Source organism: Lates calcarifer, linkage group LG19, assembly GCF_001640805.2.
Source record: "Lates calcarifer isolate ASB-BC8 linkage group LG19, TLL_Latcal_v3, whole genome shotgun sequence".
Classification (NCBI taxonomy): domain Eukaryota; kingdom Metazoa; phylum Chordata; class Actinopteri; family Centropomidae; genus Lates; species Lates calcarifer.
In genome coordinates this window covers 17,470,917-17,492,694 of record NC_066851.1, presented here as the reverse complement: position 1 = coordinate 17,492,694, position 21,778 = coordinate 17,470,917, and the positions used below count along the sequence as shown (strand labels likewise).

General features: G+C 41.7%; 1 protein-coding gene across 1 annotated transcript in view; it reads right to left on the bottom strand.

Annotated features, from left to right (window-relative positions):
• Positions 1-21,778, bottom strand: part of tnika (TRAF2 and NCK interacting kinase a) — a 57,058-nt gene that overhangs the window by 16,007 nt on the left and 19,273 nt on the right. Inside the window, 16 exon segments of the mRNA XM_051078253.1 lie at positions 656-1,255; positions 1,593-1,790; positions 1,792-1,803; positions 3,036-3,122; positions 4,463-4,528; positions 4,530-4,580; positions 5,412-5,610; positions 5,697-5,763; positions 6,921-7,096; positions 7,196-7,274; positions 8,261-8,315; positions 8,412-8,542; positions 9,097-9,187; positions 10,960-11,070; positions 12,570-12,695; positions 13,761-13,817. Of these exon segments, the coding sequence (XP_050934210.1) occupies positions 656-1,255; positions 1,593-1,790; positions 1,792-1,803; positions 3,036-3,122; positions 4,463-4,528; positions 4,530-4,580; positions 5,412-5,610; positions 5,697-5,763; positions 6,921-7,096; positions 7,196-7,274; positions 8,261-8,315; positions 8,412-8,542; positions 9,097-9,187; positions 10,960-11,070; positions 12,570-12,695; positions 13,761-13,817 (2,106 nt within the window).

Genomic DNA, 21,778 nt, shown 5'->3' with positions numbered 1-21,778 from the left:
GGCAGAGGTGGGCGTAGGAAGGTGGAGAAGCTTCATGAGCCATGTTGAGCTGAAGGTTGTCAGGAGAAAATGGAGGGGAAAAGGTACTGAAAGACCATGAACTTGAGGACGTGGAGGACTGTGAGGGTGAGTTTTGCGGAGAGGTGCGAGGAGAGAGGCTCAGCCAAGTAAGTGGGGAGTTCCTCGCCTGAGAACTGAATGCTAAGTGCTCACAGGAATGTTGACTCATTAGACCGGTCTCAGCCAGGTTCTGCCTGAATATGGCTGCCGGGGCAGATGCACTAAGGTCAATCATAGAAGAGCTACCTCTAATTGCATTCTGACTGCAAGTCCCACCTCTTCTATCTATTTGAGAGTGAGGGAAAAGGAAAACATTCTTATCAGGGACTTGAAGAAAATTCACACTGTTGGGGGCAGGTGAGTAGGAGTTCCTCTGCTTAGGTAGGGCAGAGAAGAGAATGCTTTCAGGCAAGGATTGAGAGAGGGGGTCATTTGGGTCAAAACCTGTGACATCCCAGTCTGAGGGCATCATAAGGCTCTCGTGGCTGATAGCTGGCTTCATCTCTGACCACTCCCCTTGCTGATATTCAGGTTCTACATCTACATCTATTCTACAGCGGGGTGAGAGCGACCTGCCACGAGGATGTCCACTAACCGGTTTGACTGCAAGGTTGGAAATATGGTTTGATCCAGACTGACGTTTCTGGACCTGTCCTGGGGACTGAGGATGAGGCTGAAGGGCCTTAAGTTGTAGGTCTGGAGACATTAGACCCTGGATGGCTCCCTGACTGGGGGCAGAGAGAGGCCTGTCTCTAAGCTTCTCTTTCTGATTATTGGGCCCAAGATGATAAGGGTTGGGTATTGGAATAGACTGGCTGATTGGCCCTCGACTAGAATGCTCTTTATGGTTCTTACTGCGGCCCTTACTGGGTCCTTGGCCAGCAGCTTGGTTCTGCTCCTGGACTGGCCCCGGGCTACGGCCCCTCTGATTGAGTTTCTGAGCCCTAAACTCTCTGACCTGCTGACTTATCTCCTGCTTAAGCCCTGGATCTAGGGATTCCCCAGGGTCTGCTGAAATGCAGATGTGAGGGACGTGGGTGGAGAGGAGTTGGGCAGCATGGGACAGGGATCGTCTAGGGGCCTGAGCTCTGGGGTGGCCGTGAGAGCCAGGGGATGAAGCTGGTTGATTGAATGACTGGTGATGTCGTAGGTGGGAGCGGGGCGGGTTACCGTGAGCATGCGGCTGCTTCAGGACCTAGGAGTCAGAGTCCAGAGGAGGGTAAGCGACATAAACACACACAAGACAGACATCACAGTATCAAAGCAGCGTCGTTAACTCTCAAGTATCTGCAGACTCAAAAAAATATCTTTCAAAGTGTGATCCCTGATCATTCTCCACCCACTTTCTTTACAGGACCACTGCTTCTTGTAAGACCTGTCAAATAAGATATCAACAACACAAAAAAAGGCCTCTGGGTATGTACAATATGCATCAATAGTCCAAAACATTCACTTTTCCTCAGCCAAGAAAAAAATACTCTATTTTCAGATCTGCATGCATGTTTTTGTATGTCATGCATGTTGGAACTTACCTCCTTAGCCCAGGCAGGCTTGTCATTAGGATTGATGACATCTTTGTAGTGGTAAAGCTGTTTCTTCTCTGCTTGCCTTCCCTCCTGCTGCTGCTGCTGCTGTTGCTGCTGCTGCTGTTGAAGAGACACCAGGTAGGCTCTCTCCTGCTGGAGCTGCCTCTGTAGCCGTTCCGCCTGCCGCTGCTCCTCTATCTGCTTTACGCTTGTACTCCTGGAGGGAGGAAGGTAGAGGGAAGGGGTATGGGAGGGAGAACAGAGAGGTATAGAAGTGTGGAAAACAGAAAGAAAATGGGGAAGAGAGGAAGAGGGATTATGAGGGGAGGAGAAAGGGTGAGGAGGAGAAGTTTGCGAGAAACACATAGTGAGCTGCAGATCAACACCAAGACAGGTACATTATTGTTATCACATTTTTCAACCCATTAGAAAATTAGTAGTTGCAAATAATTCTTGGTATTCATTACAATTTGCCAGATATGTGGACTTTACTGTCTCAGTATAACTTGAGCAGTTACCCAAAATGGGAAGCTGTCATTTGCAATCAGGAAACTTAAAAAAAAAAAAAAAAAACTGAAGTGACATTATCTCTCTATTGTTCAGTTTTGTGTGTATTTGCAAATACTACTTCTCCTTTTTCACAGATCATGCGAAACACATAAACACAAATACTGACAACTGGGATTAATGGATATGCAACATGAACACACACTTACACACAATTATAATCTCAACTGTCATCCTGATGATGGTCAGGCATAAGATGACACCAGACATGAGGCTTAAAGGGGTTGGAACTTGCTGAGGGAAGGAGCTAGGAAGGTTGGCAGTATGAAGGGAAAGGGAAAAGATCATTTTTGGGCCGCAACAAGTCTAGGTTTTGGAGTCATTTCTGTGGTCTGTGTATGGGTCAGATCTCAAAAGGTTTTCTTGCAGGCACAATACAGTTCTCTGTAAAAACATGCAGGGAGCAGTGGACAAATACTACAGGACTTAAGTGTGGCATTTATTGTGCTAATAAAGCACAAAAATGGTTGCCCTAGACAAGACTAGGGCACTAGAGAAAAGGCCTCTCTGGAAAACAACAATGTCCTATTTTCCCTTGGATGTTCTCACTCTGTGTGGGCCAATATGATTGGGGCTGACAAAACAGTTTTTCTGCACCCTCTGGGGAATCCTTTGAGATCAAGCCAACTTAACAGCTCTGTACATGCAATCAGTGATCTGAATAAATTAAACACAAGCTTTAGAGATAAGCAATTCAGTGTTTCAGCTTCATGTTTTTTCCACAAATCTGTAGCTAACAGGCTGAGTGACTCAGACTGTGAAGTCCCTCACAGTTGGTTCCTCTGTACAACTGCCACTTGGGTGCATGCAGTGGGGATTTGGGTAGGGGGACACACAGAACAGATGGGGAGCAGTAGTAGCACATGGGAGGGCTATGGTTACCAGCAGTAATGCCTGTTCCTGTAGTAGCTGCTGCTGGAGAATCTCTAACTGCCTCTGTTCCTCTTCCAGCTGTCTACGGATATACTCCTGAGCAGCATGTCAGCACAAGGAGATAGAAATAGATTGAAAAAAAAAAATCAGGAAATCTTAACATCCACAACACAGACAGAGAGAGAAAGACAGAGATAGAAAGAGAAATAGAGAAGATAATCTCCCAAGGTGGCTGTGAATGAGGAGAGGAGATGAGAGTCTGAAGACAGATGAAGCGAAGAAGATTCACATTCTCAAACAATTGTTATGTGTTACAAAGGAAAAATGACAAAGAGACAGAGAGAAAAAAAAAGAGGTTTGAGGATATATTTCTAAAACACTAAAGTGTGGGAGGAGAGCAACATAGCGATAAAGAGGAAGCAGGACAGACAAAAAATACACACCAGAACAGCAGTAAAGTTCATTGAGGGGACAAGAAAAAGAATTGTGAGAAGAAAGCAGGAAAGATGTACAGGGAAAAATACAGAACAACCAAACCATGTACAAGAGAGTACAAGTATGTACAAGTAGAAAAAGGATCCTAGAGATAGTAAGTGGCCTCAGCTTGAGAAACATAGAGGAACCATGACAAAAAATATGATCTTTAGATCTCTGAGGCTGTAACAGTCCCTGGTCTGTCTGTATTACACTCGGACCCTAATACCATTATGTCTTTTGGGATGAGATGGGTCATTTGCACTCTCATGCTTTCACAGTCCAGCAAATCATTTTTGCCTTGTTACCAAGTGCATTTCTTCAGAGTCCTCAGGGAATATGAAATATGACAAACATTAGCTGACACCACAAAACAATAACAACTATTTCAAATGTATCAGCTCATGAAATATGCATTCATTCCACTCCTGGATCAGTATTTTTTAAACTCAGGGATGTCATCTTATTTACTTTAAGCCAAGTGATGGAGACACATCTTTTTACGTTTGATCTTTTTTGTTTTTTCAGCATCTAAAATGTTTCAATAACATCTGTAGTTAGAATTAAATATGGCTAACAAAAGATGGTCATAATCAGATAGCAGGTAGGTGGTGGTGTTTAAATCCTTTGCATGTGAGATCCAGGACCTGAAAATGACCTAACAACTAATGGGGATGGGACCATGGGCAGAGATAAAGAAAGAATGGTGTTGCACAACTGTATGATCAGATTAAAAGTGAAATCCCAGAAAATAAAAACACACAACAAAAATATGTTCCTGAGGTGATTTGAGGAGATAAGTAACACCACAGTAACTCGGGAAGCCAGAGGAGGAGACAGATAGCAAAAGAATTTAACAGCAATTGAGGGCTTTTGGACCTGAGTCATCATCATGGTGCACAATTGTGGCAACATGCTGCCTATCTACATAAGTGCGTTTTAATAATGGAAAGTGTACAAACCTGTTCTCTCTCCGCATGTCTTCTTTCCTCCTCTCTGCGGAGCTGCTCCATTTCCTCATAGCGCCTTCCTCTGCTCCCTCTCGTGCTGTTTCCTCACCTCACGTTCTCGCTGCTGTTGCTGTCAGGAGAACAGAAGCACAAGAAGATTCAGGATCGCTGCACATGCTGATTTGTCTGTTTCAACACAAATTACGAAAACCAGTCAAATCAAATCCCTGGAGATCCCTTCATACAAATGCTGGAACTGGCTTGCATTTTTCAATTAATAATGGAAGGAACTGTAATAGATCATTCACACAAGATACAAATATACAAACATATGCATTCACCATTGCACAAACACACATGCATTAGCTCACACACACTAAAATACACACACTTGGCCCTGAGTGGAGGGGTCATGTTAGTTGAGTCGAGTCATGGTGCTTAGCCGTGTGTTGGGAGGCAAACCCTGGTGGGAACCCAGAGAGAGCGCACAGATTATGGGCTAAGGATTTCCTTCTGTAAGCCTGCTCTCTGGAACTAAGAGAGGGACGCTGGGGAAAGGCTGTGTGTGTGTGTGTGTGTGTGTGTGTGTGTGTGTGTGTGTGTGTGTGTGTGTGTGTCTGTCTCTGTACCGCTCTCCCTCTACCACTCGTACAGCCTCCACCAAATGGCGAATGCAGTGGTTTTAGGTTTGAACAGCCAGAACTGGGACAAATTAAGTGATTCACAGGCAGCACCATGGTGAGCCAAACAGAGTGCTTCCATTGGCTTTTGGTGTGTGAATGTACTAAGAGCAGCTGATAGATTATATTATTGTCAATGATCATTTTTCTGTGACAGTAATATCTATCTGTGCAGTACTAAAAATGTTGTATATTATGTAATTTTCTGTGTAAGCTGCTGTCGATAAATGCTTTCACCAAGGTCAAAGGTCATGATTTGTGTCTACCCTCCTCGTGTTTACCTCCTCCAGCCGCCTCCTCTGCTCCTTCTGCTCCTCGATGCGTTTCTGTCTCTCAGCCAAAAGCAAGCGCTTGTGCTCCTCGTTCTGCTGCTGCTCCAGCTGCTGCCGCCGCTGCGCCTCAGAGCGCTCCTTATTGGCCAGCTGGAGGCGCAGGAAGTCCCGCCTCAGGGTCGACTCCCCGGGTATGTTGATGATGGAGCTGAAAGCAGAACCAGGATGGTTTTTGAGTCAGCGAGGAGATGTCAAATACGGTTAGAATTTTTGCACATTTGTGAAGACACTGACCTTGGTTCACCCATGTCCCTTTCTTCATCCTCCTCTTCACTGCCACTGTACTCATACTCTGTCTCATCTGATAGGGAGAGAGTGGAGATAGAGGGGGAGAGAGAGAGAAGGACAGAATTAAAAGAATAAAACAAAAGCGAGTAAGGTAATAACCAACAAAGAGCACAGCCATTCTACTTTACAATTTGCATTTTTCACTTGAACTACCTTTGTTCATTACTAAACTGCTCACGACTTTGGCATTCCCAGATCCTCACTCCTTCAAGGCACTTTCTTTTAGCCGCTTTGAATAAGAGTATAAATTGTAATTTTACTGTGTGTAGCGAGGTGGAGAACATTAGCTCGGAGCTCTTTCATTCAAACGGGGGTTTAGAGCATAATGGTTGTAGAAGCCGCCCAGCTCTTCCTGAGTCACATCTGCACCAACTTGTTCTCTGAATGTGACAAAGTGACAGCTGGAGAAAAGGCAAAGTCTCCACGATGACAAGACATTTCTATACATCATCACGACGTCCACCCTGCAGTGTGTTGTTTCTTGAAGCGGTTAATGTGGTTCTTTACTGGTGCGTTGTCACTCTATCACTCAGACGCTCGAGAGTGTGCATTTGTGTGACATGGTGGAGTGGAATGGAAGGCTGTCACTTTTACTTCTCGCCTCACTGAAAACCATTAATGTGAATGCACATGTGTGTGAGAATTTGCATCTGTGTGTATATCTGAAAGACTATCATCTCACCCTTGCAGCTGCATTTTTTTTAGTGCAATGAGTGTGTGTCCATGTCAAAGAGCACTTCATCCAAGTACTAAATGTAATGTGTGGGCTTGCTGCCCTTTAAAGTTATAATCTTTAAGATTTTCATGAAATCAGACCCTGTCTTTCATACTATGTATTTAGGTTCTGTAATTACCTTTCTATATGTAGGATTCAAATTGCCTTCACATGCATGCTTAATTACAGTGCAAACAAAACATGTTTGCACTGTAATTAAGCATTATAGTTGTCAATTTCATCTCAGTCATATCAGCCTCACTGTTTATCAGAGCTGTATTAAGTTAATGCTAATGCATCAAACAGCTTTCTGTCTTTCCAAGTAGTGGCTCAATAAGTGTTCATCAAGCTATTTAATGAAAGTGTTGCTCCACCTGCCATGTTTGTAAATCTATATATAAATCTGTATATAAATCTGTGTGTGCACATGTCTGAGGCACATGTTTCTCCCTCACCCCTCTCTCCTCTCTTCTTCTTGGTGCGGTCGATGTGGTCCTTCAGCTGGATGCGGATCTGCCTCTCGTTGGGCAGGTCTCTGATAAACGGGTGTTTGAGGAGTTGCTCTGTGCTGGGTCTCTGGCTGTGGCTCTTCACCAGACAGCTCTCTATGAATGACTGGAACTTCTTTGACCTGAAACCACACAGACACATAATAGACAGACAAATGAAAAACCTACCTGATGCTCTCAATTGCCAACTATGCAACATACTTATCAGGATAAACACTCACCACTTCTTTGACTTGAGTCTGGGGGCAGGGTTGCGTGGGATGAGGAAGAGGGCTCTCATTGGGTGCATGTCACACAGTGCTAAAGAGTCAGACATTGTAGTTAGCAAACATGGGTGCATTTGGGTGAATCTTTCTAGCTAATTGTACTAAACATTATCATGGCATATAGTCAAAGCCAGCTGGGGTTAGCCCTCACTTGATCAATACATGTTGTCGAACAATCTATTAGATTTACAAACACACTCTTAGGTCTTCTTATAGAATGTCTAAGTTGCTTATCCATCTCACAAATGTTACATGTAGTGCTATAACATTTGGTTATTTGGAGTATTCAGTATCAAACTTCACACTGTCAAACTTAGCCAGAGGTTAACTAGCATTCAGCTATAAGTAATAACCAAAATAATAGCCAAATTAAGTAATAACCAAAGAAATAAATAACAGTTTTAAATTAATTATTTTCCAACTTTCAGTTTTGCTAACATGTAGCTAACACGTGACAGTTTTCCCCCAACTGCAGGCATTCTAATTTATGTAGTTACTTTGTGTTTACTGAGTCCACATCCATTATTGTTCAACTTGTGCAGCACACTCACATACTCTAATCCAGGCAGAGATACAAAATGCAGCACTGCACTATCCTAGACTTCAGCTAGAACTGAACAACCTTGACAAAATAATGTCCTTTGTGATTACTGTGATCAATTACCCTCTGTAGCTTGGGCAGGCTTTAAACAGGAAATTGTTTTTAACTTTACATGGAGGGAAGAAACAACTCCTGCTGCCTCTAATCATAAAGATTGAGTGCAATTACCTCTAGGAATAAGATTATGAATAGATGAAAGAGGAAACACTGGTGTTATCTTCTAAGGATTTTGGGCAGCAGCCCAGCAATTTGACAACCAATTTTATATCTACTCCTTGGCCTTCATTAAAATTATGGCTTAAGATGAGTCGCATTGGCCCAGATTGAAAAATTATCTGAGTCCTGATTATGATGATCTACTGTTGCAGCACTAAGAAATGATGTGCAGCAGAGGTGTGGGTTATTGACTGGATACGTACGTGGTGCTCCTTCAGCCATCTCTATTGCTGTGATTCCCAGTGACCATAAATCACTCTGCAATGAAAGAGACACAGTGCATAAATATTCAAGATGATTAAAAAAAAAGACACAAGAGACAGACATTCAGAGGAGAGGAGGTTGCTGAAGCACCTTGAAGTCGTACGTGGCGTCAGGGTTCTCGTCACAAGCGATGACCTCTGGCGCCATCCAGTACGGTGTCCCAATAAATGTGTTTCTCCTTCCTACTGTCCTATCCAGCTGGGCTGAAACACCAAAGTCCACTGCAGGGACACAAACACGCACACACGCATGCACACACACACACACACACACCACACACACACACACACACACACACACACACACCCCAAAAGTTTGGGTTATAGTGTGCAGTTTACTTCAATGCATGTTTCTGTCTTCACTGTGTATGCTTATTTGTTTGTGTGTGTGTACTGATACACAAGCATACCAGTGGGCTTTAGTGAATTCCATAATGGACTCTATACAGGAACGAATTACCCAACCTGCAATAGCTTGCCCGATTTACAAAAACATACACACACTCTTTATAATCCCCTCCCCACTGGGCTTTAGGGGGAGAGCAAGAGAGAGAGAAAGAGAGAAAGAGAGTCCCTTCTTCAGCAGTCTGCACCACGAACAGTGGCAGAGCTACAGAGAGATGAGTAGGTTGGTATTCAGCATAAAAGAAGAAAGAAAAGCCTCACACAAACACACACACACACACACACCTCTGAGCCATCTGAAACTTTATACCTCCTACTGCTCTCTCAATCCTAAAGCCGTTTTATCAAATGGGGTTGGGTGACAGACTGACCTAGTTTGACCTCTGCGTTCTCAGTCAGCAGGACATTCTGTCCCTTGATGTCTCTGTGAATGACCTTGTGCTGATGGAGATGAGTCAGACCCTGCAGACGACAACAGAGATACATCGTGAAGGAACAGCACTGCAGCAATGAGCCAAGTCATGATCATCATTATTATATAAAGAGCTCATTTTCAAATAAGTGTCCTTGTGAGAGACTGGTAGCTCTAGGTGTGAGTGACCTTGACTCCTGATCTCCCTGTGCAGACCTGATGAGCAAAAAGACTCTTCCTTACAAGGAAAATTCTTTGTGCAGTAGCAGCAGTAGTAGAAGTACTATCATAGATCTTACTATTAGTTTCAGCTGTGGTACAAGCAGATGTGGCAGCAGCAGTATTTGTTCATCAGTTTGAAGTTCATTATTCATTATTTCAAGCATAGCCTGTGTGTAATTGTTTCATAATTTCAACTAATTATTCAATATACAGAAAGAATAAATGTTGATGTTATCAGGCATGTTGTCTCCATCTTTCAAACAGAATTTAGAAATTAAATGCATGAGATACTTCTTCTTGCTAGCGTCATCACATTTGCAAACGTGAAAGATTTTTGGTTGAAATCCGTGCAGCAACATTTCAGGTATTTTATTATTTTAGTGAAGCCTCTTGTATAGACTGCAAATCAAATGGAATAACAAGTAAAACACATAAATGTGAGACAGTTGGGGTAACAATGTGTCAAGGGAGGGAAGAGGGGAGGATATAAAAGAGGAAACAAATAGTAATAGACACATGAAAAACAGAGTAAAGGAAGGACAAAAGGGACAAAGAGACAAATAATGTTAAGGGAAAGATGCAGACAGAGAGAAACAGGGAAGGCTAAATCAGAGCAGGGAGGAGAGAAAGCAGAGAGCACGAAATAAGATGGGGGATGAGGAGTGAAGACAGAAATAAAAGCGTATGAAAGGAAATCATTGTTGCCACAGCTCGGAGCAGCGCTGCGTATATAACTGACAAGATACAGTGATATTGCTGCTTTCTGTTTGAGGCTATAGCTCTCAGCACACAAAACGCACAATAAAAAGATAGTGGAGATAAGATGTGTGAGAATGAGTACAATTTCCCAGGAAGAGCTGGTTCACGTCTTAACCTCAGTGCAAAACACAGACATCACGGAACACAAACAAGTGGAGACTGCTATCGAAGAACAGGTCTGCATCAATTATATGGGCATGTCCTGACTCAACGCTGCCTCTGGCTTTTTTCTTATTTAATTCTTATTTTCCATCAATGCTGTGGTTGTGCCTGATCATAAATTGTTTGGGATTTTATTGTTGTTGTTTTGATTTTGGGGAGGAGGTTCTGCTTAGTCAGCCGGGTTGAAGCACACTGCCAGAACAAGGAAACCGTTTGTGGGAATTGAAGCATAAAACAATAGGGAATGACAGTCCCATATCTCTGCGTTAATATGACTGTGTTTATCAGTTTTGATTATCAAGGCTTCTCCAGTGGAGATTCTTGATATTCTCTTGAATTCTTTCAGAAAGATTTCAGAACATTTCTTTTGATTGCAACACAACTGAAATAAAAAAAACTCAAAAAAATTAAAAATAAATTCATAAAATATTCAGTTAGATTTGGAATACTCCTGATCTCTATACTCCTTATTCTTATCAGAATAAATACAACACTCAGCATTCACACTAATAAAAAAACAAAACAATTTCAGATAATTTTCTTGACATCATAATATTTTTTTACTTAATCATGTCTGTAAATTCTTGAGCATTATCTTATGAACAGCGGTCACGATGTGTTCTCATAATCAAATCATCAAATTTAGTTCAAGACCTGACTTGCCAACATGGCTACTTACCCTGAGAATCTCTCTGCAGATATAGGCGGTCCACTCCTCTTTCAGCGAATTGCCCTTGGTGTTCTTGATCAGGTCTGTCACTGAGCCAGCTCCACAGAATTCCATGACCAGCTACACACATACAAGGTTTATTAATGGCTGGTCGGCAACTTTAAGCAATCTGGTCTAAGATTTGTTCCTGTTGCCACAGCGCTAGAGCCCAAACGATACATTGGTAGGCGTTATTACAGATATACCTGTGCTGGCATGTATATTCAAAAATAAACAATAGCAAAAATGTATTATTCACATATTTTTTGTGAGATTTTACTCCTGCTGTACTTTTAGTGTTTCAATTTCAATACATTTTACCACACAAATTTAACTGGTTCTTACAGTTACCTGGGTGAGAGTGGCACTGCAACGAATGCTTATTTTCATTACAGATTAATCTACCATTTATTAAAAGCAGTTGTAATTACTTATATAATTAAGCAATTATCAAAAAAGTTTAGTATCGATCAGGCTCTCTCACAAGTCATAGTAACAAACTGTCTTTTGGAAGTATTCATTTTTATTTATCTGTACTGATGCATGTGCGTAGAAAAAAGTCCTTTCTTTAACATAATGCACATTATAAAGAAAATATGCAGTATCACATTACCGTAACAGCATTAGTAATACAGAGGACCATGTTACAGACGATCTTTCTCTGTCATTCTGTCTGAACACATATTCAATAGAGACCACAGAAACTGCCGGAATAAACTGACTCAACAGGGTCACGAGATCACATGAATGAATCAAGTCCATCTCTTGACCCAAACACAATGTATCCTTTCAGTCCATCCCTCTCCTCTCCTCTCCTCTCCTCTCCTCTCCTCTCCTCTCCTCTCCTCTCCTCTCCTCTCTCATCCTCTCTCATCCTCTCCCAGCATTACATCCGTGGAGATTTGCGGCCAAAAGTTCAGCTGGTCATTTCTGGCTCTGCCTCAAGCTCCCCTCATCATCACTCTGGATTACAGGGAGAGAGGAAGTGTGTGAGTGATAGCCAAACCCCTCTGATCCAGACTGCGCACGAGCATTCAGACACGCAAGACAAAAGGGTCCCATATGCATAAACGCAGGGAGAGAAATGTAAAAAAAAAAAAAGCTCTTGCTAACTAACACACTGACAGGCAACTATTGAGTCAGGCAGTAGATCTGGCTACTGTGTATATGCATGTATGTGTGTGTCCTCCCATTGTTGTGTGATGAATGCTACAGGATCAGAGAGGAGAGAGCTCCCTTAGATCACGTTAACACATGATTTATTGCAGTGGCCAGCCAGCCACATACACATTCATATCCTTTATATCTTTCGCACGCACGTTAAGTATATATACATATTCCAGTGCACAGAAATCCACATTCGCTGTGTGCGTAAACTAACTACACACCGGCTTCTTTCACATAAATGTAACAGTGAAAAATGGATAGTCACTTCCTTTCACACTGTTCTGCTCTGTGTTTCTGCTAAGAGACTACAGGCATCTTCTCTTCCTGTCACACTCTGTTTCATAAACACAAAGATACGCACAAAAAAAAAACAAAACATAAACATGCACAAACACACAAAAGTAATGCCATACCCATAGCTGGTCATCTATGCCAGGAGGGTTTTTCTTGATGAAAGCTCCATAGTAGGTGGCGATGTTCCGATGGTGGCTGTACTTCTTCAGCATGTTAATTTCTGCTTTAATCTCCTCTTCCTCGTCCTGACACACACAAGAGGAGACAAATCAACAGATATTGAAGCACAACCTCTATTTGTGACCCCCTGGAACATCTTAATAGGATGGTGACAGAGGAAAAGGAATCAGTTTGTTGATGAATTTGCATTTTGAATCCATTTAAACGCTGAAAAAAAAAAAAATAAAATCCCACAAAGCACACAGCTGGGCTCTAAATTATCCACACTAACAGCATTACTTTTTAATTACTTTCATTTTAAAGGGTTAGTGCCACAGAGCCAAAAGCAATTGTTTGAAACAAGTTGTTATGGTGGCAGTCAGTTACTTAAAAATGTTATTTCTTATTTATTATCCGCAATATCAGGAAATTATGCCTTGATTGCTTCAATTTAGTGCTCACTGGTGAGGAAAACAAAGACACTTGTTTTAGTAAGCTGATTTTGTACAATAGCAGCTCATTTAGTTAGCAATTATGTGTTTGGCCTTCATTTAATTTTCAATCATTAATTAACACAGCCATTCATTTTTACTGTATTTAGGCAGATTTATTCACACAAAGTCATTTATGCCCAGTTTCATTTACTTGTTCAATCATTGTTTCGTCACTTCTATTCCTTTGGTAATTTACACATTCATTCATTTCCATACATCTTTCGGCATATATTCATTCATTCATGCTCTTATTCATTCATTAGTTCCTCTGTTGCTTCATTCCTGCAGACCTTCATTGTTTTGCTGGCAGCTGAGTGCTGACAGAGAGGCGTAGGGTGAGAGGATGTCTAAATATAGTTGAGATTCCCTCCTGCTTTACAGACACGCCTGAGACCACACTGCTGTCCTAATACCTCCAACTAATATTACCATGGCAATAGGCCTGTCCTCATTTTCTCTGTGCCACATCACATGCACACGTGCACACCCGCACGTACACACACACACACATACATGCCAGCACTGACTCATCGCTCATAATTAGATGACATGGTCGACGGTGGTATAATCACTTGAGATGATTTACTGTGAGTGGGTACGCACGCTGGCTTGTGAGTGTGAGAGAGTGCCAGAGTGCACGTTATGTGTGTTTCTTACCCCGGTGACATCCATGACCTTGATGGCTGCCAGCTGCCCTGTCTTAACATGGCGACCCTGGTGGAAGGGAGGAAAGAAGAGGGACAAACAGGGAGAGAGAGAGGGAGACAAAAATGACAGAGCAGAGGGGAGGGCAAGAAAGAAGAGAGGAAAAATGTCAGTGTCCACAATTAACAGTCAAGAAAATGTACAATTGCACAATTGTTTCTGTTTCAGTTAAACATGACACTGCATTAAAAAACTTATAATAAACAGTCTAAAAAGTTATTTTTAAAGAATAAAATTAATTTCTGCCTTCATTAAAATACACATTCTATAATCTGTTCAAAGACACTATCTTATCTTATTTAAGGGGACATTTATTGTCTTTACTAGATGCATGACAGTGACAGAAAATGAGAGAAGAGTCATGAAACAATCATCCCTAGGTCCAGTCTGGCCAGGGACGTTGCGGTTTGTGGTCAGCATCTTAAACCACTGGGCCACCAGGGTTCCCCAGCTGACAGCTCTTTTTAAGGACCCGCAACAGGCAACTAAGTTATTAATGTCCTATGATGCTGCTTAAAGTTTGTTTTATATCATTAATGTTTTTAAGAGCAGGATTTTTTTTTTTATTTGAAGCAGCTGTAATCAATAGTTTTCAGTCAGCTTAAAAGTGTTGTGTTTACAGCTTGTTTCCACTGTTCCAAAGTGGCTAGGGAAAATCACTTATCACAGGTTAAATACAGTATGTGAATAAACTTGTCATTTGTGTGGTCAGAAATTATGGATTGCAGGCTTTAAGTGGTTGAGAGCAAGAGGAATTATGGTGTCTCTGACAGCACTCAAGACGAGAACATGACAGTACTCGCATTAGACTGCTGGGTCAAAAGGACACCAAGGTCTGTCACTGCGATATGACTTGTCGTTGTCCAGTGAGTGTAACTCTGTGTAATTCTGAAAATGGCGGCTTGCACTTTGGTAAAAACACATTTGACAGTGTTTGAGATATCACACAAGAGGTAGAAGAGAAAGGAACAACAACACAGATACCAATCCATAGACCCGCCTGTGTTGTGTAATATTGAGGCTAAGCAGATGCCTGGGGGAGCTAGTAGGCGAAGAACCAGGAGAGTGGAAGCTGAGGGGCGAATGGAAGGACCCAAGTGGTTCATTTGCAACAGAGCATCTGTGGCTGTGATTAGCTAATGAAGCTAACAGGGCTAGAGAAGCTAAAACCTCTGACGGCTATTACTTCCACCTGTCTGGACTGGACTGATTAGCATGTTACAGTCTGAGCAGAACAACTTAGCAGCAGCAGCACAAGCAAAACAAACACACACATACACAATAACACCAAACAAGGGCAGGACTGTTTTCCTAGTGGAATTGTTATAAACCAGATGGCATTAAGGGTCTGGCTCTAAAGCGCCTCCTGAGGGCTTTAATCAAAGGGCCGTTCTGATAATGAGCGCTACCGCCAAAACAGGAGTGTGGAGGGAGGACAGAACCATGTTATGGCTACAAATTGGTGATTTCATTGCTTTGCAATTCATTTGCAGGAGTGATTTCACAGTAACAGGATCTGCACCCTGCCACTGGTTATTAGTCATTCTCACCGTTTCATATTCTATTTTTATGTGGTTTTAGAAGATCAGCTGTACCCACAGGCTCGCCAAAACTCACTTTACTTGATGAATAGCTTGTGAGTGGTTGGAGGTTATTCAATACATACAGTTATTAACTGTGAAATAATGTACGCAACTCAACAGCTTACTTGTTCCTTTACACTGTCCACTGAGGCCAAAAAGTAATGTTTTTACTCATTAGGTCCTCCTGTGTTTGGACTGAGGGTCAAATTCCAAATTTAAGACTTATCCACTCACTTATCATTTTGTGAACAAACTGCTCCGCTTTTTGGTCTTTTGTTCTCAGTGCTGTAAGTACAAACAAAACTTTACATGCTAATAGAACTGCCATTTGGTGGGCTCCCACAAGATGACTGGCAATATGTTAATATCAGCTGAGGTCCCTGAATAATGGGAATTTATAGTCATGAGTTAAATTTCTCATTAAACAGCTCCTCTGGAATTAAAAAAAACTTTTAAACTCGCTGATTTATTGCTAAAAAGAAAGTTAGGGTTTTAATATGATAATTCACTGTGTCACAATCCAACACCGCACAATGCAAACTAAGCACCACTGGATGGTTGAACACTGTGATCAGTCTCTTTTTCTCTCTCACACACACATGCACACACACACACACGCACACACAGTCCAGATTCTGTGAGAGTAAAAGAGCTGGAAAGATTGAACAGGGATTTCTCATTAGGATCAGACTGCCCCAATTCCACGAGCACAAGGACTGGCTTTGTTGGAGACCAACAAAGGAATTACAGCCACTTACCAACCAGAAACTCAGACACACATACTTACAGACACACACACACACACACTCAAAATACAAAAAAGATATCCCTTTTTCCACTACTCACACAGACGGAAGAACTCTTACAAACACCCACACATGTGCACACAGAGACATGGAGAGGGAGAGAGAGAGAGAGAGAGAGAGTGATTGAGGGAGTTCGAGAGCGACTAAGAGAGCGAGAGAGAGAATGTGTCAAATAGATATTGGACATGGATATCATCAGAGCTGGATAAAGATTCATTACTCTAAGCCACCTGACAACCTCCCTCCATCTCTCCCTCCCTCCTGGAGCAGTAATATCATCTAGCCTTATTAAATGACCACGTGTGAAAGGAGCAACAGAAAGAAATTAGCACTGTCTGTTCATCTTCATCTCTCGCTCTTTCCTTGTCCTCTCCCTGTTCATTTCATTTTCAAATTCATAGATGGTGGAAAGAGGTGGACCTTGGTTATATGAATGTCAACTTAAATTTCCAAAGCAGTTAACAGGACAACGTGTTTAACAATAATTTCAGAACAGTTCAGGATGAATAATGATTAGCTCTGAAACCATCTGACAATTAAATGGTTCATCAACAAGAGGTCATTTATCAAATTAATGACAAATAATTATTCCAGCTTCTCAAATTGGAGGATTGTATTTTCTTGCTGTTTTTTTAATCATTGCAAATTGAATTCATTTGATTTTTTTTTTACTGTTGACAGATTAATCAAGTATGGAGCTAAAGCCAGAAGGTTAACTTAGCTTAGCGTAAGATGGGTTAAGCAGCTAGCCTTTGCGCTCTCTAAAGTTAAAAAATAAACCAAACATAAAAACCACAATAAGATAAAATATGGTTTTAAAGGGAGTTACCCAGTAACTAATTTCCTGACCGATTATCAGATTATCCATCTACCAAGCACTTATATGGTTGCTACCTCATGGTGACAACAAGGCTGTTTCTCCTAGCCTCCAGGCTTTAGGTTAAGCTAAGATAAGCTAACCAGCTGCTGACTCCAGCTCCTTTATCAACACACAAACATGAGTGGTTGGTAAAGTGGTGTCTATCTTCTCATCTAACTCCCTGCAGTAAAGGACATAGGCATATTTCCCAAAAACTATTCCAATAATGATATATAATGGAAAAAGAAGATTACACACAGTATTGAAATTTTACTGTCATCCTTTCTCTTCTCGCTCTCTCTTTCTCATAGGGATGGCCCACTCTCTCCCTAATCCATCCCATTCAGAACAAGCATCTTTGAGCCTCACAGGCCTGTTCATCCCTTCCTCCACTCGTTTGTTGACTGCTCTGCCTCTCTGACCTAGATCTGCAGTTTCTCACTCACTCCCCCTGCCTCTCTCTCTCTTATCCCTCTGATTCTCTCTCACTATCTAACCCTCTTAACTTCTCACAATCTCCTCTTTATGCCTTTATTTTCTCCCTTCCTCCCTCTAAATGTCTCGCTTACTTTTCCCTCTCCCTGTCCCTTGTATTCTCTGTCTCCCTCCTATCTCTCATGCCTCACAGCTCAGACCAGTGGCCTGTGAAAAGCGGGTCCTACATGAACATGACTGAGCTGAACACTAATGCCAGTGAAACAGCATTCGGCTTTGAGCTTGACAAGCAAATATGACACAAACCGTGGACTTCCTGCAACCCTTTCACTTTGCCTTTGCTAATGCATCTAGCGCCTTCTGTAAACCACAATGCATTGATGCGGGAGTGTCCTCACAGAGCAAAACAAACACGCATACTGTGTGCTTCTGCACACTAATGCTTTCATCTAATACCTTCAAACTGTCATTATACTGGGCATGCTGTGCATTAACTTCAATCATCACAGTGACATTTCAAATGAGGTCTGGGAAAATTTCTTCACGTGTCCAATGCGCCATATTTTCCCTCTTTAATCCTGTAGAGGTATTTTGACCAAGTATGATAGCAAAACATCTGTCACTCACACTCACACCCACTAGGAGCGGTGATGCCGCCAGGCCAGGTGTGTCTGAGCGATAACAGACTGAAATGACTATGTTTGCTGCGCTTAAATGGCCGTGCTGTGATGGAGACAGCAAACTGATACAAAACTGATCTCCAATCAGCCTTCAGGCGGCCACATCATGGAGGAGTCATTACTCTGCATCATCCCTGCTGCCTGACCCCTGGTCAGTGTTTCTTAAACTGCTGGATGAGCTCGGGATTCAAAATGAACTGGAAGGTTTTTTTTTCCTGACGGTTCCACCCAACAAAATAAGAATATGCTTTCACAAACCAAGGTCATTTACCGTATAAATGTGGGAGAATATGTGCTGAATATTCGTCATGTTAGAGGAGAATGGCATGTGTACAACAACTCAAACATCTCTAATTTAATGCAGTTAAACAAAAAAGCCTCACAATTGTTCATCTAACTTGAGCTGAAAATACAGATATTCATTATCCATTAATGCTTTTGTGATAAATCAAGTTATTATTTCAACTATAAAATGTCAGTAAATAATGAAAAATGTCAATTGCAACCTCCTAAAGCCCAAAGTGATGTATTGCTATAATTGCTTGTTTTGTCAGCCTAACATTCACAAACCCAGATATTAAATGTTTTATCACATAAGATTAAACAAGCAGCACATCACAGCAATTGAGATGCTGGAACTTGGCATTTTTAAATTGAAACGTAAATGACTGCTTATATATCAAAATAGTTGGAATTCATTTTTCTGTGTATTGACTAAATGTTTCAGCTTTAAAATCTGACATTACTACTTCAGTAAACTGATTAATCATGCCGCCTGCCACATAAAATGTCCAAAAATATTGTGAACACTACTCACAAATTTCCAGAGCCAAAACTCAAAGGTATTCAGTAAAGTCATCAAAGTTGCTTGCATTGAATTTTGTCTCAGTGCCAGTACAAATACTAATGTGCTCTGTGTTGCTAGAAGCATATAATTTTTGTATTCTAAATGTATTTTAAGTTTCTTGTACAGCACTTAAAGAAGTGTGAAAAATAAACTCTTATTCAACTCTTTTCAGCATGTTCTTCAACTCTGATGCTAACGTCTGTTGTTGAGTATTTTCTTGCTCTAATTCAGATAACCACTCATCATGTTGTCAATATATGTTCATACTTCAAGTGTAGGTCTGGTAACATCTCATCTCTCATGTAATTTGCCCCCCTGCAGCATGAAGGAGGTCAGACTGACACAAAGTAGGCTACACCTCTAACCGTAACTATCATCAACACATAATTATGATTAATTGCACCTGCCAAATGACGGTTAAATACTAGTGCACTTGCGGTCTACTGAGGTACACAGAGAAAGAGTATGAATTGTGAGAATGCATGTGTCTTGGGAAGAAGAAGAGGAGGTTCAGTGTGTGTGTAATGATCCTCTTTTACAATTTTTCTGCTGCTATATAGAGCTGAATGTTGAGGGGAACACACACACACACACACACACAACACAAGCACTGCAGGCTACAGAGAGAAGCATCTCTTCATCATCCTCTTGCAGTTAGACAAGACCAGTACTACTGCCTTAATTCAACCTGCTGGTGGATATCATGATACCCAGGGAATCTTTGTGTGTGCGTGTGAGTGAGAAAGAAATGCCTCTACAGCGTATGTGTATTTTGTTTGTTTGCGTGCGCGTCCATGCCCTTGCCAAGTCAATTACACATACCCCCCCCACCTCCTCGGACACATTTACTATGCAGGCCACTTCCTGTCGTAGCCTAGCAACAGTCTTGGCTGGCCTGAGTACAGTGGGCACAACACTTAAACCTACACGCACACGCTCACACCGACACACACACAAAGAGGAAGAGGACAGGGAATAAGAGACTATTGTCCTGATATGGGAAAGTTGTTATTTAGAAGAAGACGTGGGGTGAGGAAAGGAGGGAGAGGAGGGAGAAGTGATTGAGAAATGAGGGAGGGAGAGCTAGATTTCACAGTGCATCTGTCCTCAGTGTGTGCTCACTGTGTGGCCAAGCTGCAAGGTCAGAAGAAACCATCCAAATTTTACTTTAAAATGACTGAGCACATGAGCTTTCTGATTTAAAAACTGATCCTTACTTGATTTTTTAAATCTATAATCTTAACGTTAACCAAAATTTAAACATTTAAACTGTATGTTTTAGCTCATTAACTACAAATCTCATTATTGGGGACCATTTTCAAAAGCCTAACATAATTAAGATTGATTTCCTACGGTTCAATTGGTTTTTACTCATTTCAGACAGATTAAAAATCACCTTGCGGAGACTTGAAACTTACTTAAGTTGTTCATTATAATAAGCTGTTGAATTGTAGTGGCAAGTAGGGCCATTTTTAGAAAACTACAGGGTTTCCCACAGTGTTTTAAAAGGAGGTGGGCCACCTTGCATGAAATAAGGACTGCCTCTGCCAAAACCTCACAAAATCATCTTTGGGGAGAAAAGCAGAGGCACTATTTCACAGGGGGGTGCCATATGTAATGAATGTGGCTATTACATTTACCTTTCTCTACTAACTAAATTGTTCATAAGACAAGATATGCCAGTCTGAGTGGTTTACCACATCTGCTGAGGGAAACCCTGTTCTACCTGTTGCCTGACACCTTTTTATGCAAGCAACAACCAAATTCAAATGATCCTTTTCACAGCACTGGGTTTATTTATCATTTGTCATTTTGTTTAAATTTTCTTCTCATTAACCACAATGCTTGCAGCAAATTTCCTGTCTGCAATAATGTACACTAAACTACTTGATTTGTAGTTAATGAACGACAGTGGCATGGTTCTTTAATTCATCAGACATTTTGCCAGACAGTGTAAAGTAAAAAGTTAAATTATATTCCAATTCTCCACATTCATTTTCATCAAGACTCAGCAGTGTTGTGCAACCATGATTCTAAGATGCATCAGTCTAGATGTCCCTTGCTTGCAAAGAATACAGAGAGACAAATGCTAACGCATATGAATGCATACATATACACATAAACACACACACACACAAACACTGAACTAGGATGAATGAATGAATTGCCAGATTGTTTTGCCAGCTCTTTGTAAAAAGGAAATGGGTCACAACATAATCCTAATCTGTGCCGTCATGATCCATAATCCACACACAGACATCAGGCAAGAAGTGACTGAATGTCATCTAAGCATGATGTCCTGGCTTAGGGGAGAAGTGGGCTATGGGGTGTGCCCCTGGGCTTTCACTCTATACATTTTCTTTCTGTCTGTCCCCCTCTCTGACAGGCAGGTCCTAGAGGGAGATTGCCCACTGCTGTCACACACACTCACACACACCAAACTGCAGGTTCAGCTGTGTTAGGGCTGAAGAATTTCAGACAACCAGCGTTTCAGTCTGTACCCCGATAACAACACCCACTGGTTCTAGTCTGTGGGCTTACAATCCCAGTATTCTCAGCAGCAGGTGTTGAAGCTGTGATGCAGAATTAAAGCTACTTTCGGCTAACAAACGTTACAAACACAGTTCTGCTCGAGGGGGCCCAAAGAAATAAAGGGGCAATGCTCCCTGACACACCTCATTGCAGTTCAAACACCTGCAATCATTCTGCATTCACACATGCTCACACACACAGCAATACACACAGACGAGAGAGTGCACG